This window comes from Siphateles boraxobius, unplaced genomic scaffold (assembly GCF_051911475.1).
Source record: "Siphateles boraxobius isolate OS27281-9 unplaced genomic scaffold, OSU_SipBor_1 9, whole genome shotgun sequence".
NCBI classification, from domain to species: domain Eukaryota; kingdom Metazoa; phylum Chordata; class Actinopteri; order Cypriniformes; family Leuciscidae; genus Siphateles; species Siphateles boraxobius.
The window spans coordinates 17,902,468-17,930,432 of record NW_027509219.1 but is presented as its reverse complement, the minus strand read 5'-3'; the positions used below and the strand labels follow the sequence as shown (position 1 = coordinate 17,930,432).

The 27,965-nt window shown below is 39.0% G+C and overlaps 4 protein-coding genes across 4 annotated transcripts; 3 read left to right on the top strand and 1 right to left on the bottom strand.

The window, feature by feature from the left end:
* The first annotated feature begins 266 nt into the window (after window positions 1-266).
* On the top strand, window positions 267-10,615 carry upb1 (ureidopropionase, beta). The gene is made up of 10 exons (XM_077222615.1): window positions 267-684; window positions 1,353-1,524; window positions 1,635-1,722; window positions 2,893-2,987; window positions 4,319-4,480; window positions 7,382-7,551; window positions 7,634-7,715; window positions 8,233-8,275; window positions 9,958-10,112; window positions 10,277-10,615. Exons 1-10 carry the CDS (start codon window positions 581-583, stop codon window positions 10,355-10,357), a joined length of 1,152 nt encoding a protein of 383 aa, XP_077078730.1. The 5' UTR covers window positions 267-580; the 3' UTR covers window positions 10,358-10,615.
* Window positions 10,537-16,488, bottom strand: gucd1 (guanylyl cyclase domain containing 1). The gene is made up of 6 exons (XM_077222618.1): window positions 16,170-16,488; window positions 15,726-15,807; window positions 15,481-15,646; window positions 15,179-15,270; window positions 14,031-14,272; window positions 10,537-11,852 (listed from the first exon to the last, which is right to left on the bottom strand). Exons 1-6 carry the CDS (start codon window positions 16,174-16,176, stop codon window positions 11,761-11,763), a joined length of 681 nt encoding a protein of 226 aa, XP_077078733.1. The 5' UTR covers window positions 16,177-16,488; the 3' UTR covers window positions 10,537-11,760.
* Window positions 16,489-17,079: 591 nt separating this feature from the next.
* On the top strand, window positions 17,080-18,364 carry snrpd3 (small nuclear ribonucleoprotein D3 polypeptide). The gene is made up of 4 exons (XM_077222619.1): window positions 17,080-17,171; window positions 17,413-17,561; window positions 17,804-17,996; window positions 18,163-18,364. The coding sequence occupies exons 2-4, from the start codon at window positions 17,436-17,438 to the stop codon at window positions 18,225-18,227; spliced, it is 384 nt and encodes a 127-aa protein (XP_077078734.1). The 5' UTR covers window positions 17,080-17,171; window positions 17,413-17,435; the 3' UTR covers window positions 18,228-18,364.
* Window positions 18,365-18,436: 72 nt separating this feature from the next.
* Window positions 18,437-27,848, top strand: p2rx4b (purinergic receptor P2X, ligand-gated ion channel, 4b). The gene is made up of 12 exons (XM_077222616.1): window positions 18,437-18,918; window positions 20,036-20,183; window positions 20,331-20,402; window positions 20,488-20,560; window positions 20,641-20,737; window positions 20,824-20,904; window positions 21,085-21,226; window positions 26,933-27,069; window positions 27,161-27,254; window positions 27,336-27,401; window positions 27,501-27,596; window positions 27,740-27,848. The coding sequence occupies exons 1-12, from the start codon at window positions 18,788-18,790 to the stop codon at window positions 27,773-27,775; spliced, it is 1,173 nt and encodes a 390-aa protein (XP_077078731.1). The 5' UTR covers window positions 18,437-18,787; the 3' UTR covers window positions 27,776-27,848.
* Window positions 27,849-27,965: the final 117 nt, after the last annotated feature.

Sequence of the window (27,965 nt, the reverse complement as noted above, 5' to 3'; positions counted from 1 at the left end):
AAATCAGGTTAATATTTAGCTAAATAATTTGCATGATTTTATACATTGCTAAATCACCAATATGGATCATACATATTTTTTAGACCTGGACAAATTTGCTTTGATGCAACTGTTATGTTATGCCAAAATTTTATTTTAAAAAGCCAAAAACAGTTTTTAAAGTAAATGTTTCTTCCACTCTTCCCATATGTATCTCCTTTTCACAGTCTGTTGGAAATGACGGGTGGTTTCAAAATACATGGTCACATGTATGACAATAAACGTGTATGGTTGCCAAGATAAAGGGTGGGTGTTGGTCACCCAGTGGCTCATTTTAAACTACCCCCCTGAAAGCATGTCAGCTCAGCTGCAGAAATTGCTTGAAACTAACTTAATAATACAGCTCATACGATTTGGACTGAAAACTGTTCTGTCGTGACATGGTAAAATATGAAGATTGTAAACAAACCATATGGGATCACTTGGACCCTCTGTTCGTGAACCGATTGCATAAGATCTGGAAATGGGCTAGTTAAACAGTAATGCAAATCGAGGTGAATTCACTCTCTCTGCAGACTGAGCACGAGGACGACAACTCAAGATGTCTGGAAATGACTTTGAATCACTAGAGAAGATTCTGGAGGCACATGTACCCGAGGCAGAACTCAGGAACGTCAGAAAACTGCTGTTCGGAAAAGAGCTGAAGTGAGTCCTACACGCACTTTCACTAAACGCAGACTGTTCACGCCCCAGAATTCAGTCATGAATGGAAGTGCGATGCCAGCTGACTTTAATTTCAATGGATATACTTTAGCCTATAATGAAACTATAACCTACATCTGAAACATTTTAAGAGATTAACTCACAGCATTTGTCTAAATGTGCTAGAAGTTTTTCAGTGTAATTGGTTAGTAAGTGGATATTCAGTAAAGGTTGAAACTGAGTAAATGATTCATGGTGGACTTTAGCCACAAAAAAAAGGGGGTCTCTGGGCTTAGCGATGACGTCATTGAGTTGAATTTTAGATGAACTCTGACATGCACCGATTTATTTTACTATATCGCTCTAATAGATGTAAGTGAAACTAATTTGAACGTTTTCATTGTTTTAATTTTCGCATTATTATGTTTTTAAAGAAAAAAAGATTATGCACACTTGAACATCATTTAATGATTAGGCTATTACAAATATAACAATTAATTTCATAACAATTCCATTCGCACTGAAAAGAAAAACATATTTTGAAGGAGAGAGGACAGTTTAAAATATATCATGCATTTATTGACCATTGGGCTACAATAATCTCGATCTTCCCTATTTGTTTAAATTTTCATCATGTGTAGCAGTTAATCATTGCAATAAATGCATTTCAGGAAGCTCAGCCTTCCCCAGGGTGCAATAGAAGCTGCAGCGGAGCAAGATTTTGATCTGAAGGGTTATGTGTTTGAGGCTTCTCCAGAACAACTCAGACCTCCCAGAACTGTCCGCGTGGGGCTGATTCAGAACAAGATAGTCCTACCCACTGATGCTCCTGTGCTTGAACAGGTGAGAGAAAGAAGTACACACTACATATAATGGCCAAGTGCTAAAACAAGTTTCATCTATTTATCATTATTAATTTGAATTTGAATTCTATTGTCATTTTGCTATGACAGATCACAGCTTTGCATAAGCGTGTGAGGGAGATGGTAGAGGTGGCGGCCATGAGTGGGGTCAATATCGTATGCTTCCAGGAAGCCTGGAGTGAGTACACACACGCACACACACACACACACACACACACACACACACACACACACACACACACACACACACACACACATGCACGGACAACTGGCTCCCTTTCTGCTGAACCCACAACTGTTTCGAAGATGCATCTGAAATATATACAGCTCTCGGGTGTCATGAAATTTATGGCATATTTTTTTGTTAAATAACTTTTAAATATATTTTATTATACACTTCTTTAAAAAAATCAGCTCTACAGTAATTTCAAAAACATACTGAAAGACATTCATAGTTGACAAAAATGTTTTTAAAACATCATTCATGTCAAATCTGCATGTGTGATAATTATAAATATAATTATAAATGAAAACTATTTTACAAATAATTTTATGAAAGATGAAATATAGCATGTCACTCTGCAAGACACTGTTCGACACATGACTAACTACCCATATTCAGTCAGAAATATTACTTGTTTAATTCAATGTTTATCTATAAACCATTTCCTGTTTTCCTCAAGGAAATTAATGTGCTTATTTATGAACTGAGCGTATAGGATGGGAAGGCTTCTTGACCTTCAGTGATGTAAGATGCCCGTGAAGACATCAGCAGAATCTGGTTTACATCAGCAGAGCGCAGCAGGGCCGTAGTGACGAAGTTTAAGCTGCGCTCACAGTTTGTCTGTTTGTGTTGGCCGTGGCGTGCTGTAGGGATGCTTCCTGAAGAAAAGGAGTCTCATGCTCCAATTATAAACTCTCTAGGCATCCCAAAGGCCATTCAGTCCCTTTGGGTCCCAATAGGCCCTGTTGCCCAGGTTTGAACCCCCTTAACCATCACGCCATGTAAACCTTTGACCTCTTGGCTCTGATTTCCTGTATTTCCATTCAAATCTATGAAGCATGTTTGCTTTGTTAGTAGCCATTAAAAAATGCCATGTAAACCATAATCATTTCGTCATGCTCTAAACAAAACAACTGCTAATGAAAAACAAGACCTTAAACCTTTCCACTGTACTTCTCATCCTCCCTCTTAGCAAGAAAAACAACACTTTATTGGACACCAACGAGTATCAATTTCGACAGATTAAATCACTCATAAATAAAAATCAGTTCTAATGAAATCTTTTAGGGGTAAAAAATAAGCATCATTTTCTCTCCTGTCTCCTCTCATGTCCTCCACCCTTAGCAATGCCTTTTGCGTTTTGCACACGAGAGAGGGAGCCCTGGACAGAGTTTGCCGAATCGGCCGAGGACGGGCTCACCACGCGCTTTTGTATTCAGGTAAGAATTGAATAAATGGATGTCTTCATGTAAACGTTACACTCATCCTTTGCTATGAAGCATCATCTTGATCTTTAGTTATACACTCAAATATTTAACCTCAAATTAATTATTTGTTCACTCCTCAAACTCAAGACGAGGCTGTATTTCTATAGGCATGGACCGAATTGATTTATTCCCTTGTGCCTATTGCGAAGGGAGTTAGTTTTGATATAGCGCATGTTTGTTTAACTGGTGCGGTGCTGTGCAGCTGCTTTGAGGCTGGTGATTTGTTAATGGAAGTAGCAAGAGGTTAAGCCCACAGAGGGGACAGGGACGTTCTGACCACGGCGAGAGCCACAGACGATGAGCACTGCAGCACGTAATTGTGGAATCTTCTGACACTGAGCTCTGAGGAATTACGTGGCCTTTGATTGTTTACAGAGGAACCGCATCTATCCTTTTGCAAATATGTCCCAAAATCACATTTCTCGCACCAATCTGTGCTGTGTTAGTATAAGTATTTTTTTTGTACACTTTCCTTTAAATATTGTTGAATTGCATTTTTTCATCATGCGGGTTCTTCAAGATCTCTAGAGATTATGGCAAAAAAGAATATTTTTGTCCATGTTTATTAACTTATTCAAAAATACAGTATGTTCATAAAAATGACTTCTACAATGAGAATGTTTTCTGAATCAAAATCTAATTAATTAATTTATTAATATTAAATTAATATGAAATAAACAATACTAAAATAAAACTGTTCTACACTATGATGAGTATGTTTTTTAAATTTCCGTATAAAAATTCATTGCGTTTTTTCTTTCTTTTTTCGTCAGCATAAAAAAGTCAGGGTGATACAACTGTCCTGATATCATAATGGAAAAAAAAGCCTCATTAAAATAATGAAATTCTTTAAAAGAAAACTATATTAAACTATTATAAAAGTATAAAATTATAAAGATATATATTAAGTAATATAATAATGCATTTTATTTATATTGTGCTTTTCTTATACCAAAAGCGCTAATATGAAATGTCTCTAAAATATTAAATATTTTAACATTTTATTAATGTTTAAAAAGACTGCCTCACTGCTTATTAGTATTTGAAAAACTAGTGTCACCCAAATCAGTCATGTGTTGTGACTAACATGCAGAAACATGCAGAATAAAAATACATAAAACACGAAATTCGATCACAGAGATGAATTTGGCATTTTTATGACAAGCCAAAGTGATTTAATGAGGAAAAATGTCGTGTAGTGCGACCACCCTGCTATGTTCCACTTCCAGTATCCATTCCTGCTAATGCTGAAACTATTTGTGCTTGATTTTTATTTTTTCTAGCTGGCCAAAAAATACAACTTGGTGGTTGTGTCTCCCATTTTGGAGAGAGATGAGATCCACGGTGGAACATTGTGGAACACGGCAGTGGTGGTGTCCAATAATGGTGATGTTCTGGGCAAATCACGGAAGAATCACATTCCACGTGTGGGAGACTTCAATGAGGTCGGTGTCACCCTCTGCATAACAGCCAAACAACTGTCAGTGTGACACAACACAGCTACAGTAACACTCTGTATTCACATCAATAGAGTGTCATCACCTATTTACATTAAGTGTTAAGTAAGCTATAAATTAAATTTTAATACAGTGCAGTCCAAAAGTCTGAGATCATTAGTAAAAATGCATTTTTGCAAATTTTTTTTTTATTTATTAAAAAAACATTACAAATTATTTACAAATTGTTATTGTATTCAAATATATTATATTAAAAGGGAAATGTCAGAAGGTACATTTGTGACCGCGGCACACTCCATGTATTCTTGTTGAATATAAGTTTGTGTAAAACCTGAAGACCATGTTCTCCAACATTCTCGAGAATGATCCTAAGAGCATCTTGAGATTCAATTAAAAGAACATCTGGTCATCTGTACAAAGGTGTCACAAAATTACTTATTTGAATAGTGACAGAAATAGTACAGAATCTCTTATTCGTTTTATGTTTATGTTTTTGAAATCCCATGATTTCTTTTTATTTCCAGTTTTAAATTATTTAAAAAAAACTCCGAATTTCAAACCTTTACTGTACATATAGTTATCAGTATTTTGTGCTGCTGCGTGGGTATGTCTAAATCATATTGGGTAACTGAAAAGTTGTCCAGTACAGCCCCTTTAGAAATTCTTCTTTTCAGAGATTTGTTCCAGCATGTTGGGTATCATTTTCCACCTCCAGGTTAAACGAGTTTGTGTGCGTGTGTGTATCTGCACTACATGATCCATGACACTTTAAGTGGTTGATTTCTCCCTTGCTTTGCTGTTTATCAGTTGTTCTTTTGATCCATTCCACACTGTGATAATGCTCAATACAGGAAATTTGCCCACTTTCTTTTCCTGGAACACAAGTGTAACTGCAGGAACCAGATGGCAGAGACAGCTATATTCTGTTGTTTTCAGTAAAATAAAGGAGAATTTTGATGGCATGCTGATTAGCATCAAATATGTGTGCATTGTGTAATTTTTCTGAGGATCTATTTACAGAAATGCAGTATAAGATCCATAACTATGTTTTCAGTGGTGTATAAAGACCTTGCATAATGAATCGTTATGTTTTTATTACCTTAGAATGAGACATTTATATCTCCATAACTGCGGGCACCCCCTTCTATGGAGGTCGACACATTGTGTTGTCATGTTTCTACCGTAGCCGACAGCGAACAAACAGCGCTACAGGACGTGTTTCGCCACTACCTTGAAAAATAAGTTTTCAGTGGTGTATAAAGACCTTACTTAATGAACCATTATATATTTGTATTACCTTAGAATGAGCAGTTTCTATCTACATACACCGCGGGTTCCCTTACATTGAAATGCGCCGACATGTTTCTACAGTAGCCCTAAATGGACAGATGCGTTTCGTAACTATTGCTCTTCGTGCAAGGAAGCAAGCTTAGTTCAGCGAATAAAACACCGACACAATGATGAACAAGTAACAATAATATTCGCAATAACATAGTTTTACGGAATAATTAAGTAAACATAACTTCTTAATTTATCCTTGTAAAGAAACCTCATTGCTGAACTGGCTACTCTCTGCTGTCTCAGACGAATTTTCCTGTCGGCCACCGTAACCTTTGTTGGATGAAATTCGTAACCTCACCACTAGATGCCGCTAAAAATCACACACTGAACCTTTAAACACTGTAAAAAAAAGATTGCTGCCTTAATTTTTTTAAGTACAATCAACTTGGATGTTTAAGTCATTTCAACTTAAAATACATTAAACTGTCTTATAAAAAATTGTGAAATCTTGTATAACATATAAAAGTTGTATTGCTCAACTTATTTTGATTAAAGCAATGTAAAAACATATGTTGTCATAACTTATTGATCATATATAAATTTTTACAGTGAACTCCAGTTAAGTCCAGCTTAAGCCTGCATTAATTTTCATGCTGCATCACCCTACATGAATTTATGCTTGCATCACAAACGAACGGTGGCCACAATTCAAAATACAACATACAGTATATTTTGGTGAGCTATGGCCTTTTCAGAAGCGGCTGCACAGATATCACATGCACTGTCAATACTGTTAACACATAAGATTATCTTTCATGCTATCTTTACAAATTTCTCACATTCGCATACAATATTCTCTGAATTTCTCACATTCGCATACAATAAATTACAGCAGTCACACAGAGATTAACGTTTAGTAGAAAAATATTGGTAATTCTCCCTTGCACTAAATAGTATTAAGCAAACATCAGATCTGTTGGAACTATAGTTCAAATATTTTAAAGAATGTCCTGCCGGTAACAAAAAAATATATTGTAGAAATTATAGTCTAAACCTAGATCAGAATGGCTTTGCATTGGCAATTTTATTACAACAGATCATTTCTGAATGCTGTAGATATTCCTGCTGATATTGCCTTTATACAACAGTTTAATAAACTAGACGTAATATTGACGTAATTTACTGTTTTCAGACACAATATTTAAAGTTAATTTATGCATTTTACTCCGTCATCAAAAATAGTGAGCCCCCCCCCCCCCCCCCCCCCGCAAACAATTCAGTGTAGGCTACTATATTTATAAAGGCAGTCTGCTTCTGAATATATATATTTTTACAGCAATAGCAATCAACAATAATCCAACGATGCAATCAATTCCCGATGGACAAAATCAAGTCCAGTACCTAATTTTTTTCTGTTCAAGAAGCCGTTTCACTCGAATATAGCCTACAGTCACACAGGGAAGAAAAGGCTATCCCAACTTCAGTTTCATGCTGATTATAATGCATCAAAGGGTTAAAGAAATATTAACACGTGTTGCTTTTCTTTATGATACTGATGTTGCATTTCCATAAATCATCTTTTAAACTGACTTTTCATTCTTCCTCTAGTCGACATATTACATGGAAGGCAACACCGGCCACTCTGTATTCCAGACACAGTTTGGAAAAATCGCTGTTAACATCTGTTACGGCCGACACCACCCTCTCAACTGGTTAATGTACAGCATACATGGGGCTGAGATCATCTTTAATCCCTCGGCCACAGTTGGATTGCTCAGGTATCGTGTTGTACAGCTGTCTTCTCATGGGAAAGACGCAGAGCCCGTATTCCCTCATGCTGATGCAGGTTTTGTGTTACAGTGAACCAATGTGGTCGATTGAGGCCAGAAATGCAGCCATCGCAAACCACTGCTTCACCTGTGCCATCAACCGGGTGGGAACGGTATGTGCCTGCCACCTGTTGTCCTATAACTGTCCCAAAAATTGTTTGTCTAAAATACACACAGAGATTGCCAGGAAATGTCCTGTTTACCCTATCTATGTGCATACTGTGATTAATATCACAACCACAACTGAAGTAAACTATATATATATTCTAATAAGATTAGATAAGCACATGCTAATAATTCAAACAGGATTATAAGCCAAACTGCAAATAACGTTACACAGATGAAAAAACAAGTTGAGCGGTGCCTTTTTTTTCTGTGGCTCTGTAGAGTCTGGTCTCTGTTAGTGGTTATAATGTCTTAGAGGGATGACTTTTATTCTCAGAGTTAGATACAGTAAACCAATTATCTTTAAATTGGTTTTAAATGGGAGTTATTTGGACAGTCTGTTCTGCAGTGCCTCTCATACAGCGTTGTATGTTCAGATATGTGTTTTCTGCTGCCCTCTACTGATGATTTCTGCGCAGAAGTGACCCAAGCCTTTGAGTTTTGACGTAGATCTCTCTTTTCCAGGAATATTTCAAGAATGAGTTCACATCTGGAGATGGAAAGAAAGGTATCCATTTAGTTTGAGCATGTGCATGTATCTGCGTATGTGGGCTTGTTTCTTTTATTTTGTGTATTTGTGTATTTTTTGCTTAAAACATTTGGAAAAAATTGGTTTCCACAAAAAATGTTAAGCAGCACAACTGTTTTTAACATTGATAATAATAAGAAATGTTTCTTGAGTTGCAAATCAGCATATTAGAATGATTTCTGAAGGATCATGTGACACTGAAGAATGGAGTTATGATGCTGAAAGTTCAGCTTTGGCATCACAAAAATAAATTACATTTGAACACATATTAAGTTATTTTAAATTGTAATAATTTTTCACAATATTACAGTTTTTATTGTATTTTTGATCAAATAAATGCAGCCGTGGTGAGCATAAGAGACTTATTTAAAAAAATGACTGACCCCAAACTTTTTGAACAATAGTGTATACATACGTAGCACGGTTTCTGTGTAATGAAGACATTTAGTGAGATCAAGTGCATTTCTCATAAGTCACTCATAGATGGCACTCTCAGCCCAGTAATTCAATTTGGGTCAAAAACCTAAATAAACTTCCTGTCAGTATACAAATGTGAGTACAGTTGGCTCTTTCCCATAGCTTAGTGTTGCTGTGTCGGCGCATAAAAGATTTGCATATCTGTCTGTCCATCTAGCATCCGTGTCGGTGACGGGCTGAGGACAAGGGACCTTGTTCCAAGGTGTCGTGTTCCTAATGCTCTGGTCTGTCAGGCTCTGTTCTCACTTTCAGCCCCTCATTACTGTTGCGTAAGCCTTTCACCTAAAACCCAAAACCCCCCTCTGCTGTTTTACATGCATGTACAGCCTCCATGTAACATGACCAGGGTCACACAGACATTCGCCACAAACATATACAAGGGCAGTTTGTCCCAACATGATCAGTGAAACGAGATGCTTAACCTTCAGAAAATGTTGAAAGTCAGCCTCAGGAGATAAAACTAGACACTGTATTGTTGTATTATTTTTCATACATTTTCTATGAGGTTTGCATGTTTTGCAACCCTGTTAGCAAAATTTTAGACATGAGAAAATAGTTTAAACTGATGTGTTATTGAATTAATAAAAATGAACATAAAAATTGACTGACAAAATGTTAAAACAGAAAAAACAATGCCAAAATGGGTCATTTGGGATCAAATGTTGATTTGTTGTTAATGAACTTACGCTTCCATTCATTAGTTTTGGGGTCAGTAATATAGGCTAATAATTAATACTTTTATTTAGCAAGGACACATTAATCAAAAGTGACAAAGCCATTTACAATATTGCAAAAACTTTCCTAATTCAATTAAATGCTGTTCTTTTGAACTTTTATATTTATCAAAAAGTACAAAAAAAAATTGTTTATCCATTTCTACAAAAATAGTAAGCACAACTGTTTTCAACATTGATAATAATAAGAAATGTTTCTTGAGCAGCAAATCAGCAAATAATATCTAAATTACATTTTAACACACATTAAAATAGAAAACTATTATTTTAAATTGTAACAATATTTCACAATATTCCTTTTTTTAAGTGTTTTTGATCAAATAAATGTAGCCTTGGTGAGCATAAGTGACTACTTTTTAAATCACAAAAAAAAAAAATGTTTTACTGAATCCAAACTTGTGAACGGTGATGTGCATTTATTATATGATTTCTGATTTGCCTTATCCGTAGCGCACCATGACTTAGGCCACTTTTATGGCTCCAGCTACGTAGCTGCTCCTGATGGCAGCAGATCCCCAGGATTATCCAGAACCCGCGATGGCCTCCTGGTGACAGAGCTGGATTTGAACCTAAATCGCCAAGTTGCAGACAAATGGAACTTCAAGGTGGGATACAAATCTATACAGTACATTTCTTTCAGGAAGATTTCTCATCATGATCACCATCAGAGAGGTTTATTCTCTTTGACAAGTCATATCCTATAGATATTAAAACAGGACAGTCTATTGTAGTGTCTGTGTGCTCTTCACACATGTGAATCTCTCCACAGATGACTGGGAGGTACGAAATGTACGCAGAGGAGCTGAAAAAAGCCGTCCAGCATGACTTCAAACCCAACATTAAGGAGTGAGTGCCAAAAGCCCCTGAGAAGAACTGTGCTTTCTTCTGAAAGCCAAACTCTGCAGATGCAGGAGAACCACATTATGTATTAGAGATATGTGCTTATCTCTCTACTTGAATTCCACAAAATAACTTAATATAATTTATCAGTTCATTTTGTAAGGTCAATAATGGAAATGATGCATTTGATTAAAATACAAATCCAACTTTTATTCTTTTCCTAAATGCAACTATATATTTCATAAAAATAAAGTTTGCCATATCAACATTCCTTATGTTTTTTAAAAAATAAGCACAAGCTGATGTAATCGGACACCTGATGCAGTCTTAAAAAAAACAAATCACAAAAATAACATTTTAACATGAATGATCAAAGATTAAATAACAGAATTATGGCTGGTGGAGCACCATTGTGCAAGCATTTCATTCATCTTCCATTTTGTCACGACTGAACCATCTGAACCACTGAGCAGGCGTAGTGTGTTTACAAGCAAACAGCAAAGCATTCACAACACTGGGTTCAGACCATTTCAAACTGTGCACGACTCGATTCCACATAACAACTGACGTAAAACTCCAAACGTAGTGTTCCTGTTCTCTCTCTGATGACACCAACACATTATAATAATGAGAATTTAACAACAAAATATTGTCTTTAACACAGAAATGGGTCTAATACTGTACTAGTGCTGAGTGAGTTTGAAATGTACTGTATGGTTCACAGCTTAGAGTCGCCCACAAAGCAGCCAGACTCTCTCTTGCTACTTTACATGAGGTTATGACAGACGTCCAGGTGATTTTGTCCTTGAGGAAACCCCTGGAGTAAATGAATCCACACATAGTGCACCCCTGAAACATTTCTTTCCCGACAGTGGGACATAATTTAGCATACTGGATTTATCATATCTTACCTGAGTTTTTAAAAACAGCTTCCCTCTTTTACAATAATTAAAATCTTTCACTGTATGCTCAATTAAGTGGCTTCCAAGAAAGAAAAAAAAATGAATCACAACCCTGTGATTTTGCAAGGTTGCCCTGAACAATCACAAAATCTTTACATGAATGAAAAAGATTATGTACACTCCTCTACCTCTTACAGTGGCAGAGACTATATAAATCAAATGTGGTAGATAAAAATATAAGTCTACATTACAATAATGATGAGTTACATATACATAGCATCTCCCTTTCCTTTCTGTGTGAATATTTCATTCTGTGGCCGATGTAGCACCATAGTAATGTTTTGTGCGACACTAAAGCCCTTATGAGGTCCATAGCCAGAGGTGACACATACTACCCGCTATTGGCCAGCAGAACTGGTACGTGCTACCTGTTGGCAAAAATGCTACCCAGCCAACCACAGTGGATGCTAAAAGTGTGTTATATGCGTGTTCGTTCAAAAGCGGTCAAGACTCAATCATCTTTGTAGATTAACAGAATGTCCTCGTCCGTTCCGTAGCTCCTTCTGGCCTCCTCAAAATTGCTAAAGCTAGTGCAGCACACACCTGTCAATCAAAGTGATAGGCATATTATGAGACACACAGTTTTAATGTTCCTGCAATGTGTAAAGATTCTCAGTTATAAACAAATAACCATAATAAACTATAATAAATGAGGTGGATGTTTCGAAGATGTAAGTGGCCTCAAAAAAGCATTAGATAATCAAGTATCAAACATATCAAAAAGGCACATGCAAACAAATCCAAGGTGGTTGGACAATCTGCATATATATATATATATATATATGAGCCAAAACATTATGACCAGTCACAGGTGAAGTGAATATCATTGATCATTACTATCATATTACTGCCTGGTTAGATCAGAGGGTAAACAATCAGTTTTCATAATCAACGTATTGGATGGGCGCCCAAGGCTCATTGATGCACAGGGGGAATGAAGGCTATCCCGTCTGGTGCCAACAGAAGGTCTACTGTGGCACAAGTAACACAAAATGTTAATGATGGTTATGGAAGGAATGTGTTACAACAAACAGCGCATTTGTCAAATGGTTGTGTAGCTGCAGACCAATCAGAGTGCTTATGATAACCCCTGTCCACCATCGAAAGCATCTACAATGGGCACGCGAGCGTCGGAACTGGTCCTTGGAGCAGAGGAAGAAGGTTGCCTGGTCCAATGAGTCAGAGTCCTACACGCACAATGCTAATATTTGATGTTACAGGTGGAATCATATTTACGTGGTCATTTGCTGAGGGCACGGGCGGACTGCAGGTCCAATAGCAAAGACTTTCTATTTCGACTCAATTCAGTACCCACTGATAGCCCGCTGCTTTCAACCGGTCCCGTGCTTATTTGTGTTCACGTTCTACAGTCTAAAGAATGTCAAAGGTTTCTAATTACAAGCGATTTGCAGCATTGAGCACAGCGTTTGCATACAGTGATTGACAGCTTCAGTCATTTAAGGGAGCGCTCTTTGCTCGCTTTCAATATATAATCTATTCGCAATTTGAATAAAAGTTTTATCTTTCATGCTGCTAAGAGGATCGATGGCCACATATACACTGCAGTGTTTCAGGAGAGACAACCGCATTTGCATGCAGAGTGAATCTGCTAAATTATCCCAAATACTATATGACAGTAAAGGCTCATATTTGGTTAAATGATCTTTTAATTTATAGAGACATCTAAGCGTGTGTGATTTATGGACATTTGTTCAAATCAGCCTGTATGGGCAGATTGTTCACATGATGCAGGCAAAAGTTTTGTATTGTTTACACGACGGATGCAAGTTCTCATCTTTTTTCCCTTTTAATTATTACCATGTTGGCCTGCGTGTCTATTTTTCATAAATGCATCAACTCAGAATGGTTAGTGTTGGTTTGATTGCTTGTGTTAAATAATTCATTTTTGTCTACATGATGTAGATTTAATGCGAATACAGTTCGGTTCGCGGCCCTTATGTCAAACCAGTCGAGTCGGGTACAGAATTAAATGAGTGCTGCTGTTGGATAACGCGTCAGTGCTCTGTTAAGTATTGTGGGTGTGGGGCAGGTGCGGGTTTACCTAACAGGACCAGTGCAGGACTCTGCAATGAGTCTCCTTTTCTTTTTACTCACGTCCACGGCAGTATACATGTTTGCCGTTTACCAGGGGAAATGATGGCACCTGGATGCACTTTGGGACAATGAATCGGTGGAGGGAGTGTGATGCAATGTTCTGGTGGGAAACCCTGTGTCTTACCATTCATGTGGACGTAAATTTGACACGTGCTACCCACTGCACCTAAACATTATTGCAGACCAGGTACACCCCTTCATAACAATGGTGTTCCCTGGTGGAAGTGGATAATGCTTTCAGCAAATTTTACACACCCTGCCACACACATTGTTAAGGAATGGTTTGAGGAACATGATGAAGAGTTGAAGGTGTTGCTCTGGCCTTCAAATTCCCCAGATCTGGACCAACAAGTTCGATCTACGGTGGCTCCACCTGGCAACCTACAGGACTTGAAGGATCTGCTGAAAACGTCTTAGTGCCAGATACCACAGGACACTTTCAGGACCAATAGCATATTAGGCAGGGGGTCAAAATGTTTTGGCTCATATGTGTATGTATATATACACATATATATAAAAATAATGCCACTTGGTTTGATATTTCATTATCTAATTTAATTTTAGCAAAACTGGTGTTTAGACTTATCCAAACTTCTCAATACATACGGTCTGAGTAGGCGGGATTGTTGTAGAAGACGCTGCCGGTATTGCGGTTAAATCCACACACCACCACGAAGTGGCCCTGGTAATCTGGCTTCCTGCAGAAGCACTTCTGACCCACAGGGAGGAAACAGCAGTATTTGACAGGCGTGGAGCACAGCTCACACACCAACACCACTGCGTTGACCAGCACGATGGCCACATGACCCTGTTCCAGGTGGCTCTGGATCTCCTGAACTGTAACAGAGCTACAAGAGAAAGATGTCATCAGATTTCTTCATGGACTGAAAGTGAAAGTGACATGTGATGGCCAAGTATGGTAACCCATACTTGGAATTTGACCTCTGCATTTAACCTATCCAAGTAAGTGCACACACATTAGGAGCAGAGTAGTGAGTAGTGAATACACACACACCCGGAGCAGCAGGCAGCCTTGAGTGGCGCCCGGGGAGCGATTGGGGGTTAGGTGCCTTGCTCAAGGACACCTCAGTCATATTCCTATAAAATCTGGTAAATTTCAGAAATGATGGAACGGTAAATATATATACACACTATATATACACACACAAGGATAAATGTCTGAAATGTGATACTACTTCGTCTAAAATAAACAAAATCAATTGTTTTCGATTGATTTTAAGCATTCCTGTAGCTCCATCTGTAGAGCATGACAAACGCAGAATGGGTTTGATTCCCAGGGAATGCATGAACGGAGAAAAAAATGCCTTCAATGCAATGTAAATCACTTTCGTAAAAATAAAAGAAATGGACATGATTAAATGCATAATTAAATGTACAATATCATTGATAGCAATAAATTAAAAAGGTGTTCAATACGGGCCAATAACTCATATATTGTGCATGGCTAATTTTTGAACAATGAATTGTCATGACTTTTCCAGTCATGTTTGATTAAAGCATAAACACTTTTTTATATACATATTATAAAGATTGGATCACCTAAATTAAATATTTTAAAGCGGAGCATTTAAATATTTTCCACATTTTTGTTAATTTCCACAATTATTTCAAGTCTAGAAAAAAGTCCCCTGACATTTCTAGGGTTTCCATGATGGTGGTAAACCAGTATATCAAGCACAAAGTGTCAGCATGCTTCACAGAACAGAAAAAATAGACATGAGAACAAATCTTACCATTTCTTCACCAGGACCCCTTTGCTCTCAGCCTTCATAAAGAGTTCATTCACCCTGTCCTCCTCGGTTTCAAAATGCTTTTTGTAGAAAGACTGAACCAGGACAACAAAGGAAACGGAAAAATTATTCAGATGCCAAGGTGAACAGTTATAACATCAGGACTGATACTTTAACTAAAATTACTCCACAACCATAAAAACCAATGCTTTAACATTGTCTTTTTCTTGGAAATATGCATGTGACACAAAGCTTGTACTCTTATCTATCATCAGTGATCATGACACTGACAGTAGCTCATATACCTGGTTCCTGAAGCCCTTGTCCACACCAAGAGTCTGTGTGCAGAAGCAGTGTCTGACCCCAAGCTTACACATGAGATAAGCCAGGTCTATAGTCCACACGCTCTCTGTGAACTCCAAGTCCAAACACGCTCTCTGAAATTCCTCCTCACTTACTGGATGTAAATACCTGCACACGCAAACAAAAGTTTAAATATTTATCATTAAGGTAATTGTTGCAGGATACATCACTTAAGATTCATACTTACTCCAGTACCATTCTGGAACAGGCCAAGCCACAATCCCAGTGGAACAGCTGCCGGATGACCGGTACGTTTAGCATCACATCATCTGGCAGAACAAGGTCAAAAAGGAAGCTGGTAATGTCATTGTGCCACAATGAGCAGCTTTTGATTATGTTGTATCGTGGACAAATTAGTTTTGGTTGTGAACTGAATTATATCAAGCCACTCATTTTATTCACGTAGAACATGTAAATGAGAGTGAATAACAACTTAAAATTAAACACAGGCAGCTTCAAGATAATACATGAACTGTTGATTTCTTCATTTTAAATAAATATATCCGGGTTGTGTGTTTGGTCCAGTATTGTATGTCAGAGAAGGATCATGATTGATTATAATGCTAGTTGGGTTAAACAGTTACAAGCCATCTATGATGTTTCATTTGAATGTCATTTAACACGAACTCACCGTTCATGATGCAGTCTGCGTGTGTGTCTCTCGGTGTTGTTGTGTTGCAGTGATATTAATTTCAGGGCTTGTTTCATGAAGACTGTTTGCTAGCGGGGTTAGCCGGACAGCCGTTGCCCTCCTGTCTTCTACATCAGACACGCTACAATCTGTCCATCTTGCTGATGCTGATGAGGCTGTTGGTTGAGAAGCGGTGAAACGGCTACAAACTACTTGTTTAGTCCACGCCTTGTGGTGGTCATTCCCAGACCCAGGGATGAATGTTTCACTTCCTGTCCAACCAAATACAAGTGTGCGTCGGTGAATTGAGGAGAGGCGGAACTGCGGCCTCTGCTGGAAAGACAAGAAATTACAGTAGGAAGCCACCTCCAAAATAAACTCTAATTTATATTCTATGCCTATAAATGGCTTATATATTAATACCGCGGTGGGAAATGGCCGGTATTCACTGGGGGCACTCTGGTTGAGGACGTATTTTATATTTTAAAACATGCAGAAAATCCTGTTTCGAGGCTTTTACGTGGATAAAAGATGGAAATCCACTACATTTTGGAACTCCTTTGAAATGAACCCCCAGAGAGAAGCCTAGAAACAAAATTAATACATCTAATCACTTATTTATTCTCAAACTGAGTGAATACTACACAGGTATGAATTTATTTATTTCAACATAAATAAAAAGATGAACCAGGATATTTACAGAATGTCTCAACTAAATTGAAAATCTCAATTAAATTATATGATTACATTCTATTTTAAGGGATTTATAAGCATTTTAAATTAAACAAAAGCTGAGTGAATTCATGTATGTCAATCTTTGGTATCCCCCCCAAAACAAATTAAATTAAAGTTTGGTTATAAATGGCACTTGTGGAATTAAATTATGTTTTAACTCAGTCCAGTAGGTGGCAGTGCGTGTCTCCAGTAAATTACAATAAAATCCCCGGAAATTCTAAAGAACGTCGAAGAAAAGCTGTTTGTGGACGTTCTGTGCTCGTTTGGGTGAGATTGGAACGTGTCTGTCGGGAATTGTTTGTAGATTTGTGTTCAAATAATTAACTCTAGTTGTGTGGGGTTTTTTTCTTGCTCGTTTACGAACAACCTCAATATATTGTGGCTGACCCATTCATTTAGTGTACAACTTCCACTAGCTTTCACCTCGGAATACAAAGATTGTCCTTCTGTCGAAGTTATTTCTCATCTGCCAAATGTTCTGAAGGGTCTCATTTTCTCTCTCTCACAGTTCACAGACAACTTGTTGATAAGATGTCGATTGGAGTGCCCATCAAAGTTCTTCATGAAGCAGAGGGACACATAGTCACCTGTGAAACCAACACTGGGGAGGTTTACAGGGGCAAACTCATCGAGGCTGAGGACAACATGAACTGCCAGGTACTAATATTTGGCATATGTACTGAAAGCTAATTTAAGGCATGAAAATAAATGCTTATCTAAAAGATGCATTATTTTACCCTTATAGATTTTATCTGTAAGTTGAGTTTTTAGTTGATTTATCAGTCTTTGTGTTGGATATTATTCTTTGGATTCATAATAAGGTTTGCACCAAGTAAAAACAGTCCTCTGAGTCTGAAAGGTTGCCTCATTCTTTACTTTCCATCTTCAATTTCCTCCAGATGGCAAACATCACAGTCACATACAGGGATGGCCGTGTATCTCAGCTGGAGCAGGTGTATATTCGTGGCAGTAAGATCAGGTTCCTCATCCTCCCCGACATGCTGAAAAATGCTCCCATGTTAAAGAGTATGAAGAACAAAAATCAGGCAGCTGGTGCTGGTCGAGGAAAAGCTGCTATTCTCAAAGCCCAAGGTATATACAGCCTCTTGAACCCAGTCCACACATCTTACAGCAGAAACATTTTTTGAAAATGAAACAAAATGAAACATCTCATTTTTTCAGAGAATTAATGTGACATTATTTATATTTTTTGTTGTAAAGATGATATCAAGCTATGTTTGCATTAATGTTTTTGCAGTGGCTGCCAGAGGACGTGGACGTGGTGGACCAGGACGGGGGAACATATTCCAAAAGAGACGCTAGTTTTATATTGATGCCTTTTTTGTTTTTTTTACTGTAAACTTTACTGAATTTTTATTCATAATTTTACCAGCATTTTGGTTTGATCTATTTTAATATGTTCCTTTTATACTTGGAGAAATAAATGGGCTATTTTTCAATTGATTGTGTTTTTTTTGGAGGGGGCAGAATTTTTTGTTAACGTTTATAATTTTGTGTATAATTTTGTGAAGACACATTTTAGTGCATTTTCTGTTCTAATTAGAGCATGTAAGGTGTTCAGGAGCTGTTGGTCATTGCTGTGAGGATTCAACCACTTGATTTCCATGGGTTTTGCACAGTTACAAACATTGGCTTGTAAATGTGTTGAGTGCAAATGCTACTGGTACTGTTTAACCAAATACATGCAGATGGCTAGCAGTGCTTATCTTAACACATTCATTATTCCTGTATGAAAAGAAATTACATTCAAAGCATGTGTAAATCCTATTGAGAAGTGAAGTAGATATCAGGCTACAGGATTAAGCACAGTGTTCTGACCTTACATCAAGTACTGTTGTTTCATAGTAGACATTTCTTCAGCAATGGGTTCTAAGTGCAGCTGTCTCCACTGTCTTTTTGAATACCAAACACCTGTAATGCTGGTTATTAGGAGCAAAAGACTTGGAGTCCTCTTCAGACTGATAGAGTTATTGATCGTCGCCTATGTTGTCATGTGAGTGTATATTTTTAGATAATTCATAGCCTTATTGTACTTCAAAAGAAATAATGATTGCATCTACTTGTATTCATTTAATTTTAAGTCACTTTGAATAAGAGTGTAATTTGATTTAATTCGAACGAGGTGCCCATTCCTGCTCCAGGAGGGCCAGCAACATGCAGAGTTTAGCTCTTACCTCCGGGAGCAGGTTTGGACCCCTGAATTAGAGCTTGACAAGCCTATTGTTGCACAGTACTGTGCAAAAGTCTTAGGCACATTAGTATTTTCATCAAAAAATTGTTTCACGCCAGTTATTTTTATCTTTGGCTGTAGTGGTTCAGTAGCAGATATCAGTATACATTTCCAAACATTCATTTTGCCAATAATTGTAATAATCCAGTGAGATTTTTGTATGCATATGGAGTCTGACAACAGCCTGTACTTCACATGGAGATCTGATCTCACCATCAAGTCTGTCTGTGACCACATGGGGAAAAAAAACGTAGACTAAATCCAGAAGCACTGCGGCAACGACTCCAAGACACTTGAAAAAATCTTCCTGCAAAGCTACAGTACTGTGAAAAGGTAAAAAATGCTGTAAAGTGAGGATACTTTCAAAAAATAATGTCATAAATAGATTTTTATCAATTACCTTCCATTAACTAAATCAACAACCCTTTACGTTTAAAACCGTTTTTATCCTAGGTAAACATGCGCATCGTTTTTTAGGTAGTTTTGCAGGAAGGTTTCTTCAGCCGCATTCGGGACGTTGCCGCAGTCATTCTAGATTTAGTCTCGTCTCAGTTTTTTCATGTGATCACAGACAGACACGATGATAGTGAGATCAGATCTTCGTGTGGAGCACCGGCTGTTGTCAGACTCCTTGTGCATACAAAAATCTCACTGGATTATTTACAATTAAATTTGGAAATGTAAACTGATATTTCCTACTGACACACTACAGAAAAATATATTAATTAAAACCATTTTCTTGGGGCGAAAATACTAAAGTGCCTAAGGCTTTTGCATAGTACTGTATATTAATTACAAATTTAAGCGTGTGATGTTCTCTGTGAAATTCAATGCAGTCTTGACTGTTCAGGGTAACTCCATATCTGTATACTTTTTAAAGATATGTCTGCTGGTATCAGCGCGGTTACCAGGACCAAGACTCAGTGATCAGCTCAGTCAGCACCAAGGTGAAAGGAAACATTTTGACCAATTCATCCATTGAGGGAGTTCATGTTTGGGACGTATCTGAATATGTCATCCCACCCCAGGTATCTAATTTGTTTGACAGAAACCCATTGCAGAGGAAATACAGTGGTTTCTCTGTAAAAATACAGTTAATTTGTTTGTCCAATAGACATATGCATTTTTTAGAAATCAATTCCACATTCAAGCATTCTTTTTTTTTTTTTTGGTAGGGAGAAAACTCTTTCTTTGTGTTAACAAATATGATTGTCACTCCTGGCCAGACCCAGAGTAGCTGTCCTGAGGTACGATAAAACAGATTTGCATATGTCCACTCTCACGCATGGCGGGACCTTTGCACGTTGCATTATGATTGATTCCTTTTTACAGATTCCAAGTGAATTCACTAATTGTAAATCAGACAGTGATTGTAAAGAGGGATTCAATGAAATCCATGGCAATGGTGAGTTTTCATGTTCCGCATAACGCTGCACAATATTAGAGACGTAAGACGCAAATCAATCTCTGTGATCCTCCACGCAGGTGTTCAGACTGGCCGATGTGTACAATACTCGGACACAATCGAAACCTGTGAGGTGATGTCATGGTGTCCACTTGAAAATGATACCATCATTCCAAAGTGAGTTTCTTTAGTAAAAGTGCACAAGTTTGATGCCATTTGCACAATTGAAAATGGGGAAATTAATATAGTTTGTGATCGTACAGACCTGCTCTTCTAAGTGCAGCGGAGGACTTCACAGTGCTCATCAAAAACAACATCCAATATCCAAAGTTCAGTTTCAGAAAGTAAGTTCATTAATGCACTTTACTCATAGATGAACAGAAACATCATGGTAACATTATGGTAATCATTTAAATCTAAGGTCTTCAATGATGACTGGTTAAAAGAGAGAAACATTATTATAAATTCAAATTTGAGCAATGTGAATTTGATCCTTTCAATGTCATGTTTTGTGTTATTTCTAGGCGAAACATTCTGCATCACATCAACTCCACGTACTTAAAAAACTGCACATTTAATCGTAAAACAGACCCACACTGTCCTATTTTCCGTCTGGGGGACATTGTAACCGAGGCAGGAGAAGACTTCAGCGTCATTGCTCTAAAAGTCTGTATCTTCAATAATGCTATACAGTTGTAATCAAAATTATTCAACACCATTGCAAATCCAGTTTATTGGCATTCAGTCTATAAATAAAAGTAATTGAAACAGCTCAACACAACAAAAGTGGTTTCAAATTCAACTGAAAAAAAATGCAACTTTTAATGGCTTCTGCAGTCTAAAAATTATTCAACCCCCTGAATAGAATTCCTGACAACAGCACAAATCTGCAATGGCCTGTACCATGATGGTAGTTGAACTAACTCAGGGTTACAGGATTAGTTTTGAGTTGACAAAAACCAAACCAATCCAACCAGGCTTTGTTGGTACCATGATGCTGATTATCAACTTTCTCTGTCAATTCAGGCTTTGAACCTGAGTTTAGGAGTTTAGGTGTTACATAAGTAGCAGGACAACTAAAATAAAAAGTCTTGCTATAGTGCAAGTAAAAGTTGCAAGTAAAAGTGCAAGTAAAAGTTGTTAAATTAGTTACACGGACATTAACATACATATATATATATATATATATATATATATATATATATATATATATATATATATATATATATATTAGGGGTGTAACGATATTCGAACCGAACCAAAAAACCGCGATACAGAACACACGATTCGAATCGCGATACTCTCATTGCGTACCGAACACGCCCCTCCCCGCCGCCTGCTACCCCGGCCCCGCCCAGCCCGGCTCAATGGACCTCATTTCTTATGTGTACAGTACACAACGAATTCAGTTTTGTAGCCTAACCACCATTAACACCAAATAACAAGCTCCGTGTTTTGTTATTTTCGATAATAAGCAAGGTGTAATCTTTCAAATTCTGTCTATTTGATCACGAAATTCAAACAATAAATGGCGTTTTGGCGCTCTTTGCTGTGGCGTGACAGATCGCTGTAGGCCTACTAAGCTCCTCATTTCAAGCGCCAGCGCGGCGCGCAGGTAAACGCGATCATCTCTTCCTCAGTTACAGAATGTACACCTGAAGGTATGTTGACAGATGCAGTATACTTACTGAAAGGCATCATAACTCGTGTAATCGCTCAATCAGTGTTTCAGCAGCGGTAAGACGTCAATAAAACAGCATAGCTTGTCACTAGCATTATATTTACCTCAACAGGCAAGTGATTCAGTGTCCACTACTTTGGTTCCTATAAATGAACTCTTGCACTAAATAAATGCACCATATTAGCCTATATATTATATTTTACTTAACCTGTTAATGATATCTTGATTATTTAATGTATGTTTAAAATATCTTTCATGAAAATGACAACTGTGTAAAGTATTATATTTCAATAACAAATTAGAGTAAAAACACAAGTTAAATGCAAAAACTGCCTTACGTTCAGTTCCCTTTCGAACGGTCACTTCGTATTGCGTAGCTATACGCAGTGGGGAAACTCCTTTTCCTCGATTTACTGAATTTATTGATTTACTGAAGCCTTTATGTAAAGCGCATTTGCAGCTGCACAGCTAGAACATGAGCGTCTGGCTCGCTCATAGGCTGCGCTGCGGCAACTGCACATCCAATGGCGCGGGTGCCCCCTTGGCGGGCTCTGACGTGTATGACGCAGAGTGATCTCATTGGTCGCACGTCAGAGCCCGCCAAGGGGGCGTGACCTCAGTCTATAATAGTCCCCGAATTCGCCATTATAGCAGATTTTACTCCTTCAGCAACAAACTTCACGTCTCTGACCATTTATTGAGCCTTCGCCGTCGAAGAAGCCTTCAGCCTGAGCGAGCTACAGTTCAGCAGACTACACATCTCAACCGTGTTTCTCCTGACGCCGTCTCTCCTGTGGCTATCCGGCGATATCCTTTTCAATATCTGTTTATTATGTGTTTATATCTGTATCAGCGTTGTTCCATATGCCTCGTGTTAAGCGAGGCCTACTTACACGCGAGCTGCATTTCATGCCTGGGACTCTACCACGCAGAGAATGCACTCTCTGTCGGCGGATGTGCGGCCTGCGCGTGCATGCCTATCTCCGTGCTGCGAACTCGGCTAACGTTAGCTCTCTCTCGAGACGGCGGCGCCGCGTCACCCGCGCTTTCTTCTCCGGCCCTACTTCAGCCGAGGAAGAAGAAGTGCCGCAGCCAACGGCATCCAGAGAGCACGGACGTTTGTGAATGCACGCCGGCCACGTCCCCGCGTGCTTCACTCACTCCAGCTCAGTCATCTCCGGTCCCGTTCGGGGGAGATCAGCGCCCCCCCCCCTCCCACGTGGCGGGCCTCGTCTCCTTCGGCGGACCCAGCGAGGCAGGACTAACTCCGACGCTGAAGTGCTTCGGATCCTAACACAGGCTGTCGCGGACCTTGAGCTCGAGTGGAACTAACCGTGCTAGCTGGCGCCGACCAGCAAGGCCGGCGAAACAGGCCTCTCAGCCCTGCCCTGCGACTGATGCCGAACGCTTCCCGCCAAAGCCGTCCTAGCACGCAAAGGAAAGAGAGGGCGCGTGTCCCGCGCTTGCCGGACCACCCTCAAAGAAGCCAGCAAAACTTCCCACAGCCCCCTGTTCAGTTCAGGCGGCTGGGGATTTTATTATTGTAAACAGGCCCGCGTCAGTGAGCGCGGCGACCCAAATAAAGCACACGAGCACAACACATGGGTTCACGGTCCCCCTTCACTAGGCGGCCCCTCCCATGTTGTAACACTGACTTCCCCACACGCAAATGCTTGTACAGTCAGTCCAACACTCAAAGTGTGCACAAATCACAATATATGGGTTCACGGTCCCCCTTCACTAGGCGGCCCCTCCCCTGTTGTAACACTGACTTCCCCACACGCAAATGCTTGTGCAGTCAGTCCAACATTCAATGTGTGCACAAATCACAATATATGGGTTCACGGTCCCCCTTCACTAGGCGGCCCCTCCCCCGTTGTAACACTGACTTCCCCACACGCTAATGCTTGTACAGTCAGTCTGATACTCAATGTGTGCACAAATCACAATATAAGGGTATCAGGTCCCCCTACGTTAGGCGACCAGCCCCAATCAGTGTGTCAAGCCCTAGCCACACGGGTTCTAGCCTGGCAAGCTATCCCCGATGTGTCGAGTTGGGTCATAAACACTATAAAGCGAGGTTACTCGCTCCAATTCGCTCGCAGACCCCCGAAATTTTCAGGCGGTTCTCGAGACTTCGGTGAGAAGCAGCTTGGGTCACGTGCTTCGCACCGAAGTACAAAATCTATTAGCAAAAGGGGCGATAGAATTAGTCCCCCCCGCGCTAAAAAAATAGGGGTTTTTACAGCCGCTATTTTCTGATTCCGAAAAAAGACGGTGGTCTCAGACCCGTTCTAGATTTGAGACATTTGAACAAAGTTCTCATGAGACGGCCGTTCAAATTGTTAACTATAAAACATATCCTCGTGCAAGTGCACCCGGGGGATTGGTTTGTCACAATGGATCTGAAAAATGCTTACTTTCACATTCAAATAAATCCTCGTCACAGGCCAGTCTTGAGATTCGCCTTCGAGGGCCGGGCTTATCAATACACCGTTCTGCCGTTCGGTCTATCGTTGGCACCCCGTACATTCACGAAGTGTGTGGATGCAGCGCTTTCTCCTCTGAGATTTCAGGGAGTGCGCGTGTTAAATTGGTCAGGGGTGGTGATGGCGCAGTGGATAAGACACATGCCTGTGGTGTGAGAGACCCGGGTTGGAATCCACTGTGAGACACCAATGTGTCCCTGAGCAAGACACTTAACCCCTAGTTGCTCCAGAGGCGTGCGACCTCTGACATATATAGCAATTGTAAGTCGCTTTGGATAAAAGCGTCAGCTAAATGAATAAATGTAAATGTAAATTATCTCGACGAGTGGCTGGTGAGGGCACAGTCGAGAATCGAGCTATCAGTTCACAGGGATTTGATTCTCGGCCATCTAAAATGCCTGGGTTTCACAATCAATGTTTCAAAAAGCAAACTAACCCCCAGCCAGAGCATGTTTTAGTTTTAGACTCCAGCTATGACAGCGCGACTCACACAGAGCGCGTGCTCTCGGTGCGAGCACTTGCAGGCACTTTCAGATTGCGCGAGCGCGCGCTACTGAAGAAATTTCAGAAACTGCTTGGTCTCATGGCAGCAGCATCGCCAGTACTCCGTAATGGGATTACTGCGCATGCGCCCGATGCAGCATTGGCTGAAACGCCGTGTGCCAACTCATGCATGGCAGTCAGCCAGCTTGCACGTTATGGTGAATCACAGTTGTTTAAGAACCCTGATTCCCTGGCGGGCTCAGAACTGGCACCATGAGGTATCAAGGCCCATACGACCAGAGGTATGCCTCGTCATGGGCTTCGTCATCTGGCATTCACATTAGTGATATTTGTGATGCGGCCGGCTGGTCCTCGCCTTCCACGTTTATGAGTTTCTATAATAGGGAAGTGCCTTCCCTGCAGGCGAAGGTGCTTTCGGTATGATTAAGACCCGTTGGTGGCTGGTCTTGTCATATATTACTGTGCACTATCACATTCACATATATATATATATATAAAACCCGCTGCTGGCCGGTTGTATTCATGCATAAACCCGCTGTTGCCGGTTATATTCCATACATATATAAAACCCGCTTTGGCCGGTTATAATTTCATATATAAACCCACTTGACTGGTTATATGTTCATATACTAATAACCCCGACAGTGTCTGGGTTCATTGGTGTAGTATGTTGGGTTATTTCTAACTGATGTGTACTATTTTAGACCTGACGGTGTCTGGTCTATTTATACATAATTATGCGGTTATGGCTTGTTCTGTATGCTCAGGGGCCTGAGTTGCAGAGGCAGCCAGTTACTCAGTGCTGCGTTTTTAATGGCGTCCCCACTGCGTATAGCTACGCAATACGAAGTGACCGTTCGAAAGGGAAATACTCAGTTACTCACATAACCTCAGTTCCCTGAGTTAGGGAACGAGTATTGCGTAGCCAGCCGCACTACAGTAACATGGCAAGTTGTCGCTTCAGTCGTTAAACCTGCTATAATGGCAGATTCGGGGACTATTATAGACTGTGCAGTTGCCACAGCGCAGCCTATGAGCGAGCCAGACGCTCATGTTCTAGCTGTGCAGCTGCAAATGCGCTTTACATAAAGGCTTCAGTAAATCGAGGAAAAGGAGTTTCCCCACTGCGTATAGCTACGCAATACTCGTTCCCTAACTCAGGGAACTGAGGTTACGTGAGTAACCGAGTAGTTTACATGTTTTCATACAATGTGTTATGTGTTGATTATTATATCTAAAAAATAAATAGCATCTGAATTTAGATTAAAAGTCTAGGCTACAACCTTTAATGTTATAGTAATGTGCGGCTCCCCATAGTTTACAGATATAGCAGATTTTTTTTAATCCTTGTGAAACGTTTAATTGTTATTGAATTAATTTAAAGACAAAGACAATTTTTTCATTAAACCACTGTTTAAAAAAAAAGAAGCAATTTTAGCTTTCTAAACCGAACCGAGACGTCAAAACCGTGGGGAAACCGAACCGTCAATTGTGTGTATCGTTACACCCCTAATATATATATATATATATATATATATATATATATATATATATATATCCTAAATGCCGTTTTGGTGAGCATAAGAGACTTCATTCAGAAACCAACCCCAAACGTTTGAACAATAGTGTATTTGTTTTTAGTATTATACTTTTTTAACTTGTATTTTACTTGTAATTGGCATTGTTTTGATGTTAAAGGGTGGTATTATAGGGATTTTCATTGACTGGAGTTGTGACTTGGACTTCCCAGAACGCTTCTGCATTCCAAGATATTCTTTCAGCAGACTGGACAACAAAAATCCTGAAAATAACGTTGCCCCTGGCAATAATTTCCGGTACATTGAAAATTTAGATTTTTGATTGTAACATTTTGTATCTAAAGCTATATTTATTTCTATTGGATAACAATTTTGTACTTTCCTGCAGATATGCTAAATATTATAAAAACAATGAAAGCGTTGAAACACGGACATTGATAAAGGGGTTTGGAATCCGCTTTGATGTGATGGTGTATGGGAAGGTTTGTCTCTAAAGCATGATATAATAACAAGCATCTTAATCAACTTTCAGATTTGCTTACTCTGTTTTGTTTTGTCTCTAGGCTGGTAAATTCCATATTGTGCCCACTATTGTGAATCTTGGGGCCACTCTTTCCTTTCTTAGCTTGGTAAGCACTAATTATTAAAAAAAATATGTTATCACTTATTTGAGTAAAATGGCTTTGAATCAAGTATTTTCATATTGTTCCTGAATTTCTCCCATGCAGGTGACTGCTGTTTGTGACTGGTTCATCCTTACTTGTATAAAGGACCGTGACTATGTCAAACATAAATTTATTCACCTGGACAAAAAAAGTGACGGTGTGCCACTGGTGAGTAAAAGTCACTTCAATTTTTCTAAATGACTTATTTAATGTTTTGCAAAATTATATATATATATATATATATATATATATATATATATATATATATATATATATATATCTTATTTTTTTTACTGTTATAGAGCTCCATGGAGAGCACTTCGTATGGGACTCCATGATGGAATGGACTGGACACTTTCACTGCACTTAAAACCATCAGAATCAAATATGCTGTTGTATTTTTTTCATACACTAGGCTACCATTCAAAAGTTTGGGGTTGGTAAGGGTTTTTTAATATTTTTGGAAGAAGTCTCTTAAACTCAATAATGCTGCATTTTTTTGATCAAAAATACAGAAAAAAATACATT

What these genes read in the sequence shown, in the direction of transcription:
- upb1 (XM_077222615.1), top strand. Translation starts at nt 581, where the DNA reads ATGTCTGGAAATGACTTTGAATCACTAGAGAAGATTCTGGAGGCACAT. An exon ending in GTGTGGGAGACTTCAATGAG is followed by an intron (nt 4,481 to 7,381) that starts GTCGGTGTCACC and finishes TTCTTCCTCTAG; the next exon opens with TCGACATATTACATGGAAGG. An exon ending in CCATCAACCGGGTGGGAACG is followed by an intron (nt 7,716 to 8,232) that starts GTATGTGCCTGC and finishes TCTCTTTTCCAG; the next exon opens with GAATATTTCAAGAATGAGTT.
- gucd1 (XM_077222618.1), bottom strand. An exon ending in GGGGTCCTGGTGAAGAAATG is followed by an intron (nt 14,273 to 15,178) that starts GTAAGATTTGTT and finishes TTTCTCTTGTAG; the next exon opens with CTCTGTTACAGTTCAGGAGA. An exon ending in CAATCCCGCCTACTCAGACC is followed by an intron (nt 11,853 to 14,030) that starts GTATGTATTGAG and finishes TTTGATTGACAG; the next exon opens with GTGTGTGCTGCACTAGCTTT.
- snrpd3 (XM_077222619.1), top strand. Translation starts at nt 17,436, where the DNA reads ATGTCGATTGGAGTGCCCATCAAAGTTCTTCATGAAGCAGAGGGACAC. An exon ending in AGGACAACATGAACTGCCAG is followed by an intron (nt 17,562 to 17,803) that starts GTACTAATATTT and finishes AATTTCCTCCAG; the next exon opens with ATGGCAAACATCACAGTCAC. An exon ending in TGCTATTCTCAAAGCCCAAG is followed by an intron (nt 17,997 to 18,162) that starts GTATATACAGCC and finishes ATGTTTTTGCAG; the next exon opens with TGGCTGCCAGAGGACGTGGA.
- p2rx4b (XM_077222616.1), top strand. Translation starts at nt 18,788, where the DNA reads ATGGGTTCTAAGTGCAGCTGTCTCCACTGTCTTTTTGAATACCAAACA. An exon ending in CAATGAAATCCATGGCAATG is followed by an intron (nt 20,561 to 20,640) that starts GTGAGTTTTCAT and finishes TCCTCCACGCAG; the next exon opens with GTGTTCAGACTGGCCGATGT. An exon ending in CCAAAGTTCAGTTTCAGAAA is followed by an intron (nt 20,905 to 21,084) that starts GTAAGTTCATTA and finishes TGTTATTTCTAG; the next exon opens with GCGAAACATTCTGCATCACA.